The sequence below is a fragment of the Aethalodelphis obliquidens genome, unplaced genomic scaffold, assembly GCF_003676395.1.
Source record: "Aethalodelphis obliquidens isolate GAN/ISIS:26980383/991018 unplaced genomic scaffold, ASM367639v1 scaffold1, whole genome shotgun sequence".
Classification (NCBI taxonomy): domain Eukaryota; kingdom Metazoa; phylum Chordata; class Mammalia; order Artiodactyla; family Delphinidae; genus Aethalodelphis; species Aethalodelphis obliquidens.
In genome coordinates, this window is record NW_020837945.1 from 78,977,129 (window position 1) to 78,997,282 (window position 20,154).

Consider the following 20,154-nt stretch of genomic DNA (forward strand, 5'->3'; position numbering starts at 1 on the left):
CGGGCCTCTCACTGCTGTGGCCTCTCCCGTTGCGGAGCACAGGCTCCGGACGCGCAGGCTCAGCAGCCATGGCCCACGGGCCCAGCCGCTCCACGGCATGTGGGATACTCCCGGACCGGGGCACAAACCCTTGTCCCCTGCAGCGGCAGGCAGACTCTCAACCACTGCGCCACCAGGGAAGCCCACCCACTCTTTTTTAGATTCTTTTGACTTTAAAGCAAATACCAGGCACTATTCACTTCATTCACCAATCTTGCCGACATTTCTCTAAAAAATAAGGATTTTTTTCTTTGACGTATCTATAGTAACATCATCACCCCTAAAAATATGACAATAATTGTATGACAATATTATTTAGTTTTCCTTCCGGACATAACTGGCATTTACCTGCCTAAACAGTGGCAGCTGGTCACCAGTGGCTCTACGTGAACACAGGCTGAGAACTTTTACTGAATCTAGCCCTGAGTCACTTTGCTCGCAACACTCCCTGGAGCACAGATACTTCTAAATAGTCAACACATACCGTACTGTGCACGCCTGACCTCACTCAGAAGAGAAAACCTAAGAAATTTTGCTGTTGCTTTTGCTAGAAAGATGTTGCTGACCAATTAGTACCCACAGTGACCAACCAGAACCTTAAAATATCATCCTTACTCATTTAGAATGCAACGTCTGTGGAAAGAGAAAAAAGGCAATAAAAAAGCCTGCTTGTGTGTCTCCAGGATAACAAGAAAATGTGGACTTCTCAAATGGCATTCCTAAAGAATGACTTTCAGTTTCAAAATAAAATTAGTAGGTAAAAGGATTTCCAGGGCTTCAGAGGGCAAGCCAGCAGAACTCTGGGAAGCTTGAGCTGGGCAGCTGGCATTAAAATGCCTTAGTGCTTTGTGAGGTGTAAAGCTCTCTCTGTAGGCTCTGGATAAATGTTTATCCACCACAGAAACAATCTCAGAATTCAGGATTCCTAGCATGGCTTATAAACATGACTTCAACCCCAGATCTTACCTGTGCCCTGAAAGCACTGTCATCAAGGGGAGGTGGAGGAGGGAAGTTCCCAGAGCCCGATGGAGACGCACTGGAATCATCTAGAGGTGGAGGCGGGGGTGGAAGAAAATCACCTGCGGAAAGGAAACACACACATGAAGTTAACACGGATGCAATACTATAGCACTCTTACAAACACAGACAGTCCCCAACTTATGATGGTTCCACCTATGTGCAAAAGCAACAGGCATTCAACAAAAAACGTACTTTGAATTTTGATCTATTCCTGGGGTAACCATATGGGGTGCAATGCTGTTGTGATGCTGGGCTTCGGCAGGCAGTCTCAGCTCCCAGTCAGCCAGGAGATCGCCAGGGTGAACAACCCATACGCTTACAACCATTCTGTGCCCTCACAACCATTCTGTTTTTCACTTTCAGTACAGTGTCCAATAAATGACATAATATACTCAAGTTTTTATTATAAAATAGGCTTTGTGTTACATGATTTTGCCCAACTGTAGGCTAAATGTAAGTGTTCTGGGCATGTTTAAGGTAGGCAAGGCTAAGCTATGATGTTTGGTAGATTAGGTGTATTAAATGCATTTTCCACTTAATATTTTCAAGTTACAGTGGGCTTTTCACGATGTAACCCCATCATAAGTCAAGGAGATTTGCATTAGCTGGCATTTCACTGCGTTGTAATTGGCTTTGACACATAATTTTTTGTCCTGCACAGCAATTATTCCCTAAGTTCTCCTCAGTTAATTAGCATCCTTAACTTTCAGGAGAATGAGGACCAGACAGGATACTCAGAAGTGACATAAAGGCGGTGTAGAAGCGTGTCAAGTACATTTAGCCAGAACAGGGAAGGTGCTTGGAGCGGTGGATTACTGAGGTGTATTAGACTTGTTGCTTGTCCTCAATGAATTTTCAGTCAAGTAGAGATGGAAAAAAATGTATAAACAGGTAAGGTAACACAAGGTGCAATTTATTAAGCTCTACAAACTCTTTTGGAAGTTAAGATAAAGGAAAGCTTACATTCATTTGGAGTAACAAGGAAGCTTTACTGGAGAATTTAAATTGCCCCTGAACATTATGATGTAGATAGTAAGTTCATGCTAGACAGAAATAAAGGAAAACAGAGGCATAATGGTAAAAAAAAAAAAAAAAAAAAAAAAAAAAATCAGGGTCTAGAGAATAAAAAGCAAGTTACAATATAGCATAAACACAAGAATGTAAAATAACACTAGAAGGTTATAAAAATTAAAGCAGTATAAAAATAAGCTTTTAAGTGTGTTCCACATCTAGCATAGAGTTTGAATTTTATTGTGCATGCAGTGAGGATCCATTAAGGATTTCTGAGAAGGAAACACTTCTAAGAATATGATTTACTAAAGACTAATCTAAAAGTGTGTGCAGGACAAGATTAGGAGAAACTGGAATAGGAAACATCCAATTTGGAAATCTATACACTATCCAGGCTTTAGGATACTAGGAAACCTAACATCGCTATGGGTTCTTGGTATGGAATCTTTTAAAATATTCTTTGTAAGAAATTCTATTAAGAAAAGGAAACCTTCATTTTCTGAAAAAAATTTCTCTATGTGCCCTTTTCCTTTTAGCAATAATGTTTTAGACGTGTTGGGGAACTGTCCTCCTCTATGGATAAATAGTTTTTCCTTGCATTTCAGCTGTTCAACACTTAGTGGTATAGTCTCTACCACTCCATGAGTCACTGTTGGATAGCACCAAAACATCACCACTTAGGTCTTCAGAAAAGAAAGAGTCTAAATCTCACAGTGGAAGGATGGTGACTTGGACGGATTGTTCTGATACACCTTTGAGATCGTTCAATTGAGCTCCATTTGCCTTATAAATAACAGTCTTACACAGAGAACAGGTTTGTGGTTGCCAAGAGGGAGGGGGAGGTGGGGTAGGGATGGATTGGGAGTTGAGGATTAGCAGCTGCAAACTATTATATATAGAATGGATAAACAGCAAGGTCCTACTGTATATAGCACAGGGAACTATATTCAAATATCCTATGATAAACCATAGTGGAAAAGAATATGAAAAAGAATGCACATACATGTATAACTGAATTACTGTGCTATACAGCAAAAATTAACACATTGTAAATCAACTATACTTCAATAAAATAAATTTTTAAAAAGTAACAGTCTTAGAGTTGGAAGAGTAGCTCACAGCTGTCAAGTCTAGCTCCCAGCCATATTCAGGCTACCAAGAAGTCAAACACAGTTATCTTTAGAGTACTCTGTTTTTTGGACTCTCACCATGCACCGGGCACTGCGCTAAGATTTTCCTAGGCTACCTCTTACGCCCACAACAACTCTCTATGCTGATGGTTCTGAAACTTTAGAGCTCACTAGGATCGTTGGACGGTCTGGTTAAAACACAGATTGCTGGGTCCCACCCCCAGAAGCTCTGATGCAGTAGGTCTGGGTCAGGGTCTGATAATTTGCATTCCTAATAAATCCCCAGGTGATGCTGGTGCTACTGAGCCTGGGACCACACTTTGAGAACCATTGCATTAAGCAAAGTGTCATAGTATTCCTACTTTGGACCCCGTAGAATTGGAAAGGTTCAATGGCATGTCATATAGAAATATCTCTACTTCTCTCATCCTTCTGGGTGTGCACATCTGAAGATATATGTTGTCTATATCCTTATTAAAATTATAAGTCTCATAAATCTTTATGAACTCCACCTCAGAGTTCTAAACATTGGCTAGATACTAGAATCACCAAGGAATCTTATCTAAAAATGCCGATGCCCAAACTCTATCTCATACCAATGCATTCAGAATTCTCAGGGATGGGGAGAAGGGATGAGATGCCCGTATTCCTGTAAAACCCAGATAATGCTAACGTGCAGCCGGGACTGAGAAATTCACTGGCCTTCAAATAAAAAAATGAAATACCTATCAACTAAAAAGGATCGTCACCGAGATCTTTTCTACCTTTAAAGTCATAATGTATGAGACAAAAGCCCACAATGAAGTTTTAGGTGATCTGCAAAGAAGTCTAGGTTGATGGAGACCTGATGATCAAATTCTACTTCACAGCTTAATTTTCAGGTTCAAGTGTTCTATCTGGACCTATGTCTTCTTCATATTCAATTTAAAAGAGGATTTCTCAGCACCTTCTTATACTTTACCAGATGCTTTATGTCATAGGAATTGTCAGAGCATTAAACAGTATCAGAACTGACCAAAATCTTGGAAATCAGATTATGAAGGTAGAAACAGAGGCCCACAAAAGACACAGGAACTGCCCAAATTCTCAGAGCAAACTTGTCTTAGAATAAAAAGTACACCTGCCTGTCTCTGAGGTCCCTTCCAACTATATCCTTCTTGACCCTATACTTCTGTCATAGAAATTAAATATAGTGAGGTGCAGGTTGATGAGAATCCTGGGATGGTGAAAAGGAACCGAGAAAGAAAATACAATGTATTTTTTTAAAAGAAATATCTTGAAAACAACATAAATCTAGACCATGTGTTCTAGGCAAGATTACGCAGATTTATTAAAGTCATAGTGATAACCTCATAATAAGTATCTGCTTATTTTAATCAGTTACTAAGTTAGACCAAAGTTTTCCATCTTTCAAGCTCAATCATCATAGGCTTTTTTCTTTTGCGGTACGCGGGGCCTCTCACTGTTGTGGCCCCTCCCGTTGCGGAGCACAGGCTCCAGACGCGCAGGCCCAGTGGCCATGGCTCACGGGCCCAGCCGCTCTGCGGCATGTGGGATCTTCCCGGACCGGGGCACGAACCCGTGTCCCCTGCATCGGCAGGCGGACTCTCAACCACTGCGCCACCAGGGAAGCCCCATCATAGGCTTCTTGCTACATTGTTTAGAGCGGAGCTCACATTTTAAAAGGATGTGGAGGACTGGGTGAATGTAGAAAACAGACACACACACATGATAAAGGGATAGAAAATGGGTCCTTTGAAGGGAAGCATGACTAGTTAAGTCAGTTGCAACGAAAAACTCTTCGTAAAGAGTTTTAAATCAGACTAAGAACTATTAAGAGAATTCTGACTTAAGGCTCACCATTTTCACAGGCAGGTCAACAGAGGGAAATGCCTCTAAGTAACAGTAAGTTCAGCTTAAGAGAGAAGGTACAATTTCCATGTTTAAGGAAGATGACAAAAAGGAAAGAACAAAATGTGTGTATATAAATGTTGCGCGGGAAGATCCTTTTCTTTTCAGTAGATTTCTTCAAATGATGAAAGAGCACCTGGCTGAGATGCTTGCAGGGCAACCCTCCTAGAGGAAAAAGCACCTGGACGGAATCAGCTGTAGTATCTTACAACCAGCAATGCTAATGTAGACCTTCACATTAGTGCATGCCCTGCCCTCTGGGCTTGCTGGGGAAATCCAAGTGAACTCCCAGACCCTGTGAATTACAGGGGCACTGAATAAATCAAACAGGCAAGCCAAAAATGGACACACATCAGGCAACTGGGGAATGCAGTGATACATAAAAGCTAAGAAAGAAATATTTGGTTTTATTAGGAGTAGAGCAGTCACAGACACATGTCTATAGACCTGGTTTCCTCCTTACCCTTTTCCTCACCATACAAAGCCTACCCAACACGCAAAATACATTTATTCCTCAATTACCAGCTAAAATGATTTACTCCAAAGTTACACTGCCAGTGAAATACAGAGCTGGCAATGATGCTCACAATGCCTTGGAGAGAAGCAAGAAGAGATCTTGCTTGATTTGCTCTATACCATCCCATCTCGTTGAGCTAATATGCAAAAGGTTTTTGCTTTGTGCCAGATGTAGCACCATAAGGCAGTGAAACGGTGAGTTTGGCAAATAAAGTCGTCTATCCCCGATTGCCAAACACTACTTTATTCCAGTTGACATCAGAAAATAGCCCGTTATGCACACCATTAACTTGAAGAGAGTGAGGAAAAACTCCCAGAAACCCAGCCATTTATATTTGCTCAAGCTACCCTTTCTAGCCTAGGGGTAAAAAGGCAGTGGCACTGAGAAGCAGATGTGGCTACTTGATTGTAACTGAGTTATCACCCACTGTAGTTACCCCAATAACATGGCTCAGGCATATATAAAAGGCAGCTACCTGAAAACAGTTTGCTTAGCCCTTCATGATATGAAGTCCCCCATGAGAGGGAGAAAATAACAAGAATTTACCAACAAAGAAGATGGTAAGTTACTGGTTATGTATGATTGTAGTGCAAGAATACAAGGAAGGGAGTAATCAAACTCAGATCATCAGTAAAGTCTGGATTCATTTACTATGGTTAAAAAAAAAAGCAAGCATCATTCTCCTTCTTCTTGATCCAAATATCCATGTAAACCTACACACACACACACATGCAGGTTTAGGTAACAGCCCCTTTTGTGCCTTGTACAGGTTCTATCCCAGCATCTATAATACTTGATTGCATTTATTCTCTCCTAGTGAGAAGTGAAACTCCTAACAAACAGAGCCCACTCATAATTTATCTTTATATCCCCACCACTTGGCATAAAGTTTGGGTCCTGTCATCCCTCAGGAAACATAGGTTGAAAAACTAATTGAATAAAAAGCCATTGAATCACTCAGTTGCTTTTTTTTTTTATTAAATGACCTGGTGTCTTAGGTGCTTTTCAAACATCCATGTTCAAATCACCAAAAGGATCTAGCTAAAGTGCAGGCTCTGATTCGCCAGGTCGGGGCTGAGGCCTGAGATTCTGCATTTCTCACATGCTCCCAGGTGATGCTGATGTAGATCTGTGGACCGCACGTGAAGGGCTCTTGCAGTTGGCAGGTGTTGGCTCTCTTTCTTAAATGGAGAAATTCTGGTTGTTTAAGGAAAATCTAAACTTTAAGGTAATTATAAATAAAATTACTTTGCAGCTCCCCAAATTAAGAATTTAAATTATGAGTACACAAGAGACTGGGTTGGAACACATACACACACACACACACACACACACGAAATAAAAATAATTATGGTGACCAAATCATAAGCTTCAAGTAAAGACAGTTACTCTTTTCCATTAATAGTAACTAACAGAGAAAGGAAATATGTTCCAAAGAAAATAGTACAAAAGTTCAAGCCCAAAAACTTAAAACACAAAGCCTAGCTCTACCCTTTACTTTGGAAAAGGCAGTGCTACCATCTCAGGTTCAGTTCTCCTCACCTATTAAATGAGTATAACAATAGCCACTTCACAGTGTCACTCTGCAGATCAACCCAGTTAAAACTGAGACTCTGGACATTTTTTTTTACTATAACCCAGAGTAAAGAAATAACCTTTTATATGACGATGCAAAACTCCTATCTGGACATGTGTAAGTACATGTATATCTGAAACAAGGGTTTCATGAAACCATACTTATTGCATGTAATCTACACTGACACTTTCTCTGTTATTTATTTACTTTAAAGGTGTTGTGTGTGACCCACTAAAGTGACTGTGACCCATAAATAGGTCTCAATCCACAGTTTGAACACTGCTAAGCTAAACTGTATGTAAGTGACTTGTACAACGTGTACATGATAGATGACATTTTTTTCTTTTCACTTTTGCACAAAAGAGCAGCTGAGTCTAAATCTGCCCACTCAGCAGAGAAGACCAAATCTGAGATGATGAAGCTCTCCGAGCAAGGTTGAGAAAAGAGAACAAGTGAGAAGACAAAATAAACAGAACAGGAGTGAAAAATCTCTGTAAGGTGGTTGAGTTATATCACAGCTGCAGCATTCTCCTCATAAATGAGAGGCAATTTATTATGAAACCAAGCAACTGAAGACTTTGTTTACAATTTTACCCTCAAATCCATCTTCAGTTAGCATTAAGACAGACGTGCTACCAAGAAAACTCCATCAGGAAGCACACTGGGTAAAGTCAAGGTTTTATGACGTTAAGGTTTATGACATTAAGTAAATGTTATTTGTGTAATAACATATGTACATATATGCCCGTAATATCAGGGAGTATCTTTTAAGTAGATTCCCAAGAAATTGTTAAAGGCAAGTTGCCTCTAAGAAGATCAATTTTGCAACTGGGGAACAAGAGTGGAAGAGAAACTCACTTTTCGTTATACAAGTTTCTAACCGGTCATTGTTCTACCCACTTATTTTAAAATAACACATACACGCAATTCAAAAGAGAATTTTCAGTACCTAGGAATGTGTCATAAGTTTTTAAAGGCCACCAGGAAATACTGGGATATGGCAGAGATCAAGGAACCATTGAGGATAAGTCCCATTTAATGCATCACCTCCCAGTCTTCTCCCAATCTAGTTACTACCGATTGGTTGTAACTAAAAATAGGAAAGGAGTTGCGCTGATTTACTCAATGTGTGGCTCCTATTAGAGATAGGATAAAAAGCCTGCTTATTCCCAGACCCAAAGCCTAGGCACCATCTCAGAGTGACCACACAGACCCCTTTCTTGGATTAAGGACTCATGGAGCTACTAATAAGGCAGCTCCTGAATTTCCTTTTTTTTCCTGTTCTTTCAGTGTGCAACCCCTTTGAGAACTCACGGGCAGAAGTGATAATTATCAGGGAAAGGTTGGCCATCCCTGGTTCCCTGTCCTCACTGTCATCAAAATAGCAACAATACTGCCCCCCTTAAATGACACATCGTCATCTGTAAATGAGAAGATATGTGACCTCAACCAAGTAGCTTCAGTTCTCTAGTTCTCACACGAGACATTTTTGGAGTTCATGCTTTTATTATATATAATTATATATTAGAGGAGAAACCTTTCTACTTTTCTTCCATTTTTATTTTCTGCTGCTTAACTAAAAAACAAATAAACAAATTTTTGATTCTGATAGTACTTAATTTTCTAAGTCATGTTATTAAAACGAAAGGTCAAAATTAAAGAGTGATGGAACACAATAATGGTATGAGATGATATAAGAAATTCAGCACTCTTGTATGCTACTTATATATAAATAGGAGTGTTAAAGATAAAACTTTCTCAAGAAAATTTGGCAACAGGTATCAAAAGCCTTAAAAATGTTTATACACTTTGATGCAGCGATACCACTTATAATAAATTATCCTACTGAAGCAGTGACTAAAGACTATACAGGGAAGCATGTTAAAGAATCTTAATCACAGTGAAATACAATGGAAGTGATCAGACTATTCATCGATAAAATCGGGGTAAAAAAAATCAATTGAAGTCAGTCACACACTGGAAAATTGTGTTGCCATCAAAATGATGATGTTGATCTAGATCTGACATCTATTTAGTCATTGATTGGACGCCTTCTATGTGCCAGGGATTATTTTAGACACCAGAAGGAAACCTCGAACAAACAAATAAATAAAACAAACACAAAGAGCTGCACTCGTGTAATTTATACTCTATCAGGAGAAGAAGAACACTTAAAAAATAAATTACATAAAACATACGTGATATCAAATCTTGATAAGTACTATACAGATATATAGGGCAGGGAAGGGGGAAAGGACTGCTAGGGTGATGGTGGAACGTTGCAGTTTTAAAGAAAAAGGTTGGCAAATGCCTCATGGAGGTGATATCTGAACAAAGACTTACATCTAGTGAAGGTGTGAGTCATGGAGTATCTGGGACAAGTACATGAAAAACTGTTTCTGATGTATTACCTTGTGAGAAAAAAAATGGGCTACTGAATATTGTTTATAATATGGCACTATTTCTGTATAAACATTTTGTATACGTTAATAATGTTGTCTGTAGCTCACGGGATGGTTGTCTACAGCTCATGCCTTCTCCTTTTGGTTTAATTGTTATACAATAAATGTGAATTATAGGCATGCATTTTTAAAAAATCAAAAGGAAGATACTTTGAAATGAATTGCAGAATCTACTTAAGCCAGTGTTTAATTTTAATGCATCACTATATTTACCCAAGCCAAAATGTAATGTCTCCGTCATCCTTCTAAATAACTTAGCTTGAAATGCTCTTTCAGATTCTCAAATTAAAAGCAGGAAGAATGATTATCCTAAAGTAGATGAAGTCTCCCTGATTTTCAGATGGACAGTTTCACTCTACATCTAGCTAATACGGAATCCCTGGGTCGTCACTGAGTTCAGTAGTCCTCATGTTTGACCACAAATAAATAGTCTGTGTGAAGGTGAAACATCTTAGGGCATCATACCTAAGTATACTGTGTTTCTCTATCACATAGTGGTTTCCATTTGTTGAAAAACAAATTCACTTTCTTAGTTAAGAAACACTGAATGATTTTCAAATAATATGAAATTAGGAGGACAGTCTGGTTCTGCAAATGGACTAAAACCAAATAGCATTTTTGAATCCACCAAGTGTCAATTGTCTTACAAAAAGACAGTAATTTCCACCGAAACAACAAACCACACACCATATAATTTGGCTTCCGAAGATGGGCATTCAAAATAAACAGGGCAATGATTTAAGCCTAAGCGTCAATCTTCTACCAACTATTGAGATACCTTTAGCCCCACACCAAAAAGTGAAATTCTCTCAGCTTAAAAATTAAAAATTCATGCCATGGACACAGAAGGAGGCAACAGTCTAGAGAAACAAAAAATCTTAACACTGAAAAAAGAAGCTGGCAAACAAATATCAATGTGCTGAGAGACTGTTCCCAAAACACTCTTTTTTCTTGGAGATGGGACGTCACCCCGTGGCGGCCACTGAAGCCAGAAGCTTACCTTCCTTCCAAAGACGGCGATGGAGCTGGAGGGATGATAGTTTCAGAATAAAAACACTTTAAATAGCTCATTTAAACTTATTTCACCACTGCTATATCTGGATAGAGTGACCCATCGTCACTTCCAGTGACAACATATTGCTCCTTCCTGATTTAGCTCTATTGGAGCACATATTCTGCTGTTAGTTTAATTGCAGATCTACTGGTTTCTCCTATAGACTGTAAGCACCTTGAAAGCAGGCTCTCTGTTTTAGAGGGCACATAGAGCACACAGGAGATGCTTGATGAATAGTAATAATATTACTATTATAAATGATTATTATTATAAATCTATATTATATTAAACTGAATTGAACTCTGAAAAAATGAACATATGTATTTCTACCATGGACCATTTTGCCCCTTTTCAATTACTGACATAAGGTCAATACACTACAGTACTGGGGGCGGGGGTGTCATAGGTTCTGCATCATGCTCTTAGCTGGACAGTTAATAACATTGGTCTTAAAGTAGCCACCTAGTTTTGCCATTGTTGCTATCATTGCTATTGTTGTCATTGTTTTTACACACTAACTTACTTGGAGCATGTCTTCAGGATACAGGCCCTGAGTCTTCATCCCTAAGTCACGACCTGGCTATGGGGACACCCTCATCTCAAGAAACACTGCAACCATGTATACTGTACTTGATCTTTCTTCTGCAATAAAAGGTCTGTAGATAGGTCTTAACAGTATCTTATCCCACAATGTATCTAGAAACTCCTTCAAATCCTCCAGGAATGTTGGAGGGTCAGGTTTCTGTCCATAAAGGAGACTTGGGAATGGAAGAGGAACAGGGAAATGAAGGAAGTGGAAGGAGAGATGTCATGTGAATAGAAACACAAAATAGTAGTGCTTGAGGTGTTGAAACAGCTCTGACTTTTAAACGAAGGTATGCATCGGCATCTCAGGAAGCACTTTCTTTTACTGCATACAGCGAGGCCCCACTCTACGATTCTTAGATCAGAACCTTTGGGGTTGGGACCCAGACACAAGTATCTTGACAAGCTCCCCACATGATTCTGACATGTAGCCCTGGTTAAGAGTCACTGACCTTCATAAAAGACAAACTAAGACTGAGAAGCTATCCTAGCTTAAAGAAAACTAAGAAGACAAGGCAACTAAATGCAACTTGTGATTCTGGACAGGGTCCTAGACCAGAAAAAGAATCTTAATAGAACAATTGATTAAATCTGAATAAAGTCTATACGTTAGCAAGAAGTATTGTGGTCAGTGTGTTAATTGCTTAATTTTGGTAACTGTACTATGATTATGTAAGATATCAATATTTGGGGAAACTGGATAAAGGCTAAGTGAGAATCCTTTATACTATTTTTCAACGTTTGTGTGAAGCCTGAGATTATTTCAAAGTGAAAAGTAAAATTTTATTTTTTAAACTTTAAGGAAAAAAGTCATTTATCTAGTCCAATAACTTTTATTTTACACATGGAGAAATTTCAACCAGTGTGGTAAAGAGAAACACATATAGTGTAGAACCAGACCAAGAAACCCACTGTGACCCTGTATCCCCTAACTTCCGGCTGAGGACACATTTACCACGATAGGTGGCAAAATTAGTGTGAGAAACTGAAGCTGCTTAAGCATACGGAGGAAACCTGCTCGGCCCCTACAACTTCAGAAGACTACGAAGAAGAGGAGAGGTTCTTACTATTTAGGAGACTTGGATTAGATGATCAGAAACACGTGAAATATCTTCAATAACACCCAGGCTAAATGCAGCATGGAGAGGCTGGGAATCCTAGCGTGACGATCGGGAGCGATGAAATCCCATCACGCTTCCTTGGCCCGACTGTGTGAGCCCATTTCCCTGCCTCAGGAGACTCCCTGAGGATAAGAAGGGCTGTCTGAGACCAGGGCCTTTGTGTGATTTCTCCAGTCTTCATCTTTTATGCACAAATGACTTCAAATCCTTCTCACTGAGAAATTCTTGTTACTATTTATATAAAATGATGCCAACGTTACTCACTCTCCTTCAACCCTGCCATTTCATCGAGACTGAGCCTTAGCAAATGCATAAACGCTTTAAAAATAATCAAACAGAGACACTCATTTCATCTCAAGGTGGTTGTTTTTTGGCATGTTTTTTTTTTTTTTTTTTTTTCCCAAAAGAATACTGGAGCTGACAGGTACTTGCTCTAAAAATTTACTTCACCACCTGCTAGCTGAAATATTGCTTTCATGGGTTTATATCGTATTAAAAGGTCACTGGCTGTTTAAGTCTTAAACAGTTTTAATCATTCTAAAAGTCTCTTAACAGTAAGAAAAGGAAGCTGAGAACAAACAGCAGCAGGGACTCTAATTAAAAGGGCCAATTCATTTAATTTTATTTGGGGTTAATTATTCAGGATTCATTCTTTGATGTGTAAGGAATAGCAATTAGTAATTTTAGTGATTTGAGAATCATTGGAGGTGTAATCAGTTAAAATGAGTGAGTGTTTACAACACAAGATGGTGAATTAGTCTCTCTCAGCTGGAGAACAGGAACATTAGGCTCCAAGAGATCAAGGCTAAGGATTAGAGACGCTGGTAGTAACAGTCACTTCAAAATAAAACACATGTCAACAGCATCTAGCGTCCTCTTTCCTCGGAGCTAAGGCAATGCACAGAAGCTTCATGAAATTACCTTTCACCAGATCTCCATCTTTGCTGCTCTTGCCAACCACGTCCCTTCATTTGGCTCTTGCCACCATGGTAACCGTAAATGCATTACAATAAAAAAAAAAAATTCTACACCATTTATAAGCAACATAAGACCCAGAATAACCATGACACTCATTTATTCCACGTCGGCATCTGTAACTGATGGCTGGGCATCCCCATCTGAACCTCTAGCTCAGTGTTCAAAACTGAATTCAGATCCCCTAACCCACAGATTTGCTCAGCTCCTCTTGTGTCCTTTATTTTTCTATGTATTTCAGTACAATTCTTCCGATCACAAAGGTTGGGAGAAAACCCCTTTTCTCTTTTTTGTCTTGTTCATTCACACTCAATATAGCAAGCCATATTAAATTATTCCAAATATTCCAAATCCATTTACTGCTCTCCAACTCGACTGCCACCAAAATACTTAATGACTAGTTACCTCATATCTAGACTTATGAAACAGCCTAAATAGTTTTCATTCTTCCCAGTCTAGTCCTTTCCAACTAATCTTATACACTGTTGCCAGCTTGAAAACTTCCATTGGCCCCCAAATAACCAAAACAATCTTGGGGGGGGGTGGAAAAGGACAAAGTAGGAGAATTCTCCCTTCCTGGTTTCAAAACTCACCACAAAGTTACAGCAATCAAAACAGTATGGTGCTGGCATGAGGAAAGACATAATGACCAACGAAATAGAATAGAGAGCCTAGAAATGAATCCTCACGTACATGGCCAATTGAGTCAATGGCAATTGAGCTGGAGTTTTAGAGAAGGATGGCTTGGGAATACTAGAGGCTTGGTAAGACCCCTGGTCCAGGTTTCTCAAAATCTGACAGGACCTCATCTGGCACAGGCAGAATCCTTAAACAGGATGGGTCTCTTAGGAGAAAATGGAGAGCAATGTGACAAGTTCACTCCACTGTATACCCTCCTAGAGTGCTCCGGTGAGTATGCATTCTTTGAGATCACTGCTGCCAACACCAGCTCTGCCAAGTTCAGCACTTCAGAACGCTGACTTTTGTTCAGCCACATACGCAGTCATATATCCGACTATGTTCCTTGACTCTAATAATTTGTTCATGCCTTTGTCTGCAAGAAGACCTCCCTCTCCACCATTTTTCATTTTGAAACCCAAGCTCTTCTTGGAGCCCAGGTCACCTGCCAACCCGACACAGCCTTTCTTGGCTGCCTCCCGACGAAAGCACCTTCCCAACTCTCACCCTCCAGAGCCCTTGGAGAGCATGTTCATGATGATCTTGTGGAGAATACAGGACCCTTTTACCTGCACCTTGTGTTCCTTGAGGGCACACATCACGTACGATTCATCACTCTAGCCCAAAAGCACCTCTTCCCATGCCTCAGAGATTTGAGATGGACAAGAGTTAAGAAAATATTTGCTGAGTGGGTATATACACAAATTCTTGACAACTACAAGTTGAATCCCAGCCAAATTAAGTTACCCTTTAAGGGAAGAATCTGAGTGGTTATCAATCTCAAAATAAGTATGTATGTATGAGGGAGAGAGAGTGAGAGTGGTGCAGGGGAGGGGAGGAGAGAGAGAGAGACAGAGAGAGACAGAGAGGCAGAGGAGTGTAACTAAAACAATAGCAGAATGAAGTCCTAGCAGCCAAATAAACAAATACTGTGCTCTCCCCGGAATGTTTAGAAAACTTGGAAAGGAACCACATAAAGAGCCCTGAGGTGGCACTAACTTGGCACATCAAGTGCTTCTGTGACTGATTAACCCAACATTTCCTTGGGTCTGGGAGTATTACTAGGTCACTTTTATTATGGACAAACTGTTCTTGAACAATTTGTAAGACATTGCAAACAAGCTATTGTGATGAATCAATCAAAGAGGTCAGTTTTGTCCTGAAAACCTGCCGAAAAGGCCAAGGCAAAACAACCACCACCACCACAACCAGGCAGTCAAACAAACAAGAACATCCCCAAACCCCAGTGCCTTTCGCTGAGGTCTGAACGGGCTCTTCTTGGCCCACGCTGACCTGTAAACCCACGCCCTCACGCCTACAATGGGCAAGTCCTGCATCACGAGAAAACGTCAAAAGGCCTTCAAAACCTATCAGGTGCTGCAAAATCTATTAGATCCATAAACTTACGTCTTTTCGAATTAGAATAGAGAATTCAAACAGTAATCTCCTGAAAGGTCAGATTTTGTCTCTAGGGAGGCACTCCAAGAAATACCTCATTCTTCGTATTTCATTCACTCTGCTTTCTTCACTTCCTCAGATTAGGAAGTCATATGATAGGAGACGGTCCCCAGTGCAAAGTTTGGTGACGTGTTCTGGGCAGAAGTTCAGGCACTTTGTTATTTTAACAGACCTGGCCTGGCTGCCCAAAGACATAATTTAGCTAAATGCGGACCTCGTCCCCTCCTCCTGCTTCATTTGGCCAGCTGTCTCAGAAGGTCTTTCATTCTGGAGGGCAATGGATTTATGGCTCTCTTTTATTTCTCCAACAGTAGTTCCACTTCTTTTGAGTTTCAAGTTCAATGAGCTCAGCCTTGGCATTCAAGGTTCCCCTTATGTCTCATCCTCAAGAGTGTTTGTCCCAGGTTCGTTTGCCAAGGACTTGGTGGCAGTTCCCTTCCTGACACTCAAGCTGGCAATACCATGCTTCTTTTTATAAACAGACCCATCCCATTACCTGAGTTACCTCTTCAAGTCCTACTGGCACTTGCATGGCTTAACTGGCACTAATGGTACAACTTTATAAACTCACAAAATCATCAGGTTAGAAAGGAATTAGAATGGAATAAGGAGGTTCTGCTAACCTACGAGTCACCAAACAATGGCCAAATCCAGACTGTCTCCTGTTTTGTAAATAAAGTTCTATTGGAACACAGCTACAGTCATGAACTCATTTTTCGTCTATGGCTGCTTTTGTGTTCTGTTGGCAGAACTGAGTAGTTGAGACAAAGACCTTACAGCCAGCAAAACCTAAAATATTTTCCATCTTGACTTCCAGAAAAATTTGGCAACCCAGATCCAGCCCTTGAACTCATTTTATAGATGAGAAGATTAAGATTCGGTAAGGTTAAACAATGTTCCTAGGGAGTAAGCAAAATTTGCAAAGCACAATGATTAGGGCAATGCTGGGTATAAGGTACATACACACTCGGTAAATACTAGATCTCTCCGGTGTTTGTCAGAAAATTTTACTCCTTTAAGGTAGAATAGTGCTAAGTTTTTTTTTAATGACAACATTGTTGCCTTTGAGAAATTCATTGCCCAGAGAAGAGACATAAACAGGTAATATCAACATAATATCGTAACAGTTTTCTACTGCTGCTGCAAAAACTTACCACAAACAATTGTTTAAACACAACACAAATGTATTATCATACACTTCTGTAAATAAGAAGGCTGTCATGAGTCTCACTGGGCTAAAATCAAGGTGTCAGCAGGGTTGCATTCCTTGCTGGAGTCTCTAGGGAATCCATTTCCTTGCTTTTCCAGCTTCTAGAGGCCACCATCATTCTGTGGATTGTGGCCCCCTTCCTCCATGTTCAAAGTCAGCAAAGGCTATTGAGATCTTTCTCAAATCACATCACTCCAAAGACCTCTTCCATCTCCATCATTCATTTCTACAGACCCTCATGGACGCTTAATTCCATCTGCGACCTTTATCCCCTTTGCCATGTAACGACATATTCACACACTCTGGAGATTAGGACATGGACACCTTTGGGGCCATTATTGTGCTAACCACAGGTGTCATAAAGAAGAGAAGTGTGCACACAGTGCTATAAACCCCAAAGGACAGTTCGTCTGCATGGGAGCACTGTGTAGGCAAGAGTCAAAGCTCTTTCATGGTACAAGTTTTCTGGAGTTTCCCACAATTTTCTGAAAATGTCACCCTATTTCACCATATTTTAATTTTAAATGTATTATTTAAAGTTGTTCCACACACATAGTTCTTTTCTTTTGGCAACCATCATCTTGATACCACATTTAAGAAAAGAAACCCTATTAGCTATTAGGTTGAGGACTTTAAAGAAGTAAGTTTGAGTTAGAATTTCATACTCTCCCTGTGGGATTGCTTTTCTTAGGTCAATTCTGTGGATAAGGAAACTTAGATAAACCAGGAACCTGCCCACACAGACCCCAGCTAAAGCCTAGAGAAATTTATTTCATCTCTCTGAACCACATAAACAGAATGAAAAATGTTAGGGCAATGTTTCTACGATGCTCTACATGGCAATGCCTTAAAAAGCCGGGGGGTGGGGGGGGGGTGATAAAATCTATTACTTTGAGAAAAATAAATGTTATGATTTAGCAAAATGAGAGAGCTATACATTTTATTTCAAGTATAGTTAGCTCTTTAGACAAAACTATAACTGAGACTAAAGGACATAAAAATATGTGCCATTACTGTTATTAAGCTGTAGAAAGAAAAATTAAGTTTGCTTACAAAAGATGTTAAGAATTTCACAGAAACATTAACAAATGTCTATCAATGGAGTGTAACTGCATTTACAAATCCTAAGGCATAACAGTGAAGACTGAAGAGAAATTACCTGGTTTGAGAATGTGTGAGTGACAAGTGACTGGAAGTGTTCAAGCAGAGGCAAGAAAACTACTTGCTGTGTACATTATAAAGATCTGAGCTTTATAAACCCAACAGACCTGGTAAAATGGCCTTTAAAGGCCCTCTCGATACTGGTAGTTTGTGATTTCATGACTTAAAGTATAAGAGTCAATTAATGGCAATAAGAGACTGAAGTTTCTTTTTAATGGATATAGTCAGAAAATGCCCTCTGATGCCATGATAGGCCAGTTATCCCAACGACAAGTAGGTGCTTACCAAGCATATGACATCAAATAATTCTTGAAGCAAGATCCCGCAGAAAGCAACTTGTAATGTAGGCAATACCTAATGTAGGCAATACCTATGGTCTGACCCGACTCCTGTGTCTCGCTGCCTCACTGAAAATGAAGCTCTTTGTATTCAGAATTTCCCAAAAAGTTGTATCTTACTCACTATAAGGCCATAATTTTCCAAAGGACAAATGAGTGCTCACCCAAGCAATGCGAAGGGGAGTACCTAGGCTGTCAATTCTTGCAAATGTGACCCCTCGGAAATCCATTAACCTGCTCCTTGGAAACAGTTTATTCCCTTTGACTTAATAAGTATATAAAAACCTGGTAGAGAGGCTTCAAAACATGGGAGAACTTTCTGACCTGGCCCTTGTTAACCGAGATGGAGGTGATGCAACAATATTTCTTAAATTAAGGTGTACACATTTCCACCCTTTACAATTAAACCAAGTAAAATACCAAATTACCGAGACGGAAAATTCCCACCATAAACAACCAGAGCTACCCAGAAGAGAAAGACAAGACATGCAGTCACAGGAACTCAATGCCCTCCTGTTTAGAGAAAATATACACACATTCCCACGCAGAACCCTTTCCTTGTGAATAGAGCTCAAGGTGCAGGAAACAGTCTGATAGAGACATTATATTACTTAGACAAAACTGAACTAGATTATCTGTTTGTTTATTAGATTACGGCTTCAGGCACATTGTTCTTCACTAAGAGCTCTTGACATGAGCAGACACACACATTCTTTGGAATGAAGGCTTTTGTGAGAGTATTTTATGGTACTTAGGCTCTTGAAAAGACTTGCGAAAGCCTTCACACCAGAGGATTAAACCCAGTCTTTGGGGCCACCACATTAGGAAAGTACAGTTCACTTCACACAGCTTTAACTAGGACGTGTGAGCTTTCTTGGACACAACGCCAAAGGGTTCCAACTCATTCACTGCGGCATTTCTCATGCGGACCCCCACCAGCTCATCTTAGTCACAAACCAAACACCAGATCCTGAGTGCTGGTGGATGAAACTGAAAGCAGAGTACTGTACAAATGGAATTCTACTAGGTTTCATTTCTATCTGTCACTAAAGGGGGGGATATACTCTTGGTTTTATTTTTATTTAAATTTCAATCAGAAATAATAAATTCTTAAAATAATAAATAAAATAATAAATAAATTCCCAGAACGTATCACATCACATATTCTAATTCCATATTTGCCTGTGAATAAAAGATCATGGATTAAAGTTCATGGCATCCACGAGGGTTCTAGTTTGATTTTGTTAGTTTGTTTTCAATAGTAGGGCTTTTTCAGCCTCGAATTGGGTCTAAAATTAGACCAGTGTGTTGAATTCAAAGAGTCTCATTTTAAGCTTCCTTAACATTTAAAGGACTCAGAATGACTGTTCATCCCAAACTGTCAGAGGTATAAATGTAAAAAGACCACGTATTTCTAGATACAGAAAGACCTCAACACTTTATTCAAACACCTGCAGCCTTTGTTTCTCTAGTATTTACGGTGTTGGGCTGTGGAGATTCTCTTAATCCCCTCAGTTATAAAATGAGTACAGTAAGTATTGATCTACCCTTGTAGTAAATGATTTTTGTATCTTGTTGTTCTGTTGATGATTGTCCATGAAATCATTTGAAATCATGGCATCTCACTGTTTCATCAATCATTAAAGAAAGAGTTCTTTGACTAAAACTTACAGAACCCCATAAGGTACACCTCAATACTTCTTCCTTTTTCTTAAATCTTCTGTCTGTAGAATCATGTATACCAATGCTCTACAACAGAAATTTCTGCAATTTTGGAAATGTTCTATATTGTGCCAATACTCACCAAATGTGGCTCTCTTCAGCACTTGACATGTGGCTAGTGACTGAGACACTAAATTTTTAAATTCTATTTAAGTTTAATTAATTTAAATTCAAATTCACATTTGT

General features: G+C 39.6%; 1 protein-coding gene across 2 annotated transcripts in view; it reads right to left on the reverse strand.

Annotated features, from left to right (window-relative positions):
• Positions 1-20,154, reverse strand: part of LPP (LIM domain containing preferred translocation partner in lipoma) — a 688,992-nt gene that overhangs the window by 382,727 nt on the left and 286,111 nt on the right. For both annotated transcript variants that reach the window (XM_027109047.1, XM_027109037.1), the window contains exon 5: positions 1,006-1,118. In XM_027109047.1, the coding sequence (XP_026964848.1) occupies positions 1,006-1,118 (113 nt within the window). The remainder of the gene's footprint in view (positions 1-1,005; positions 1,119-20,154) is intronic.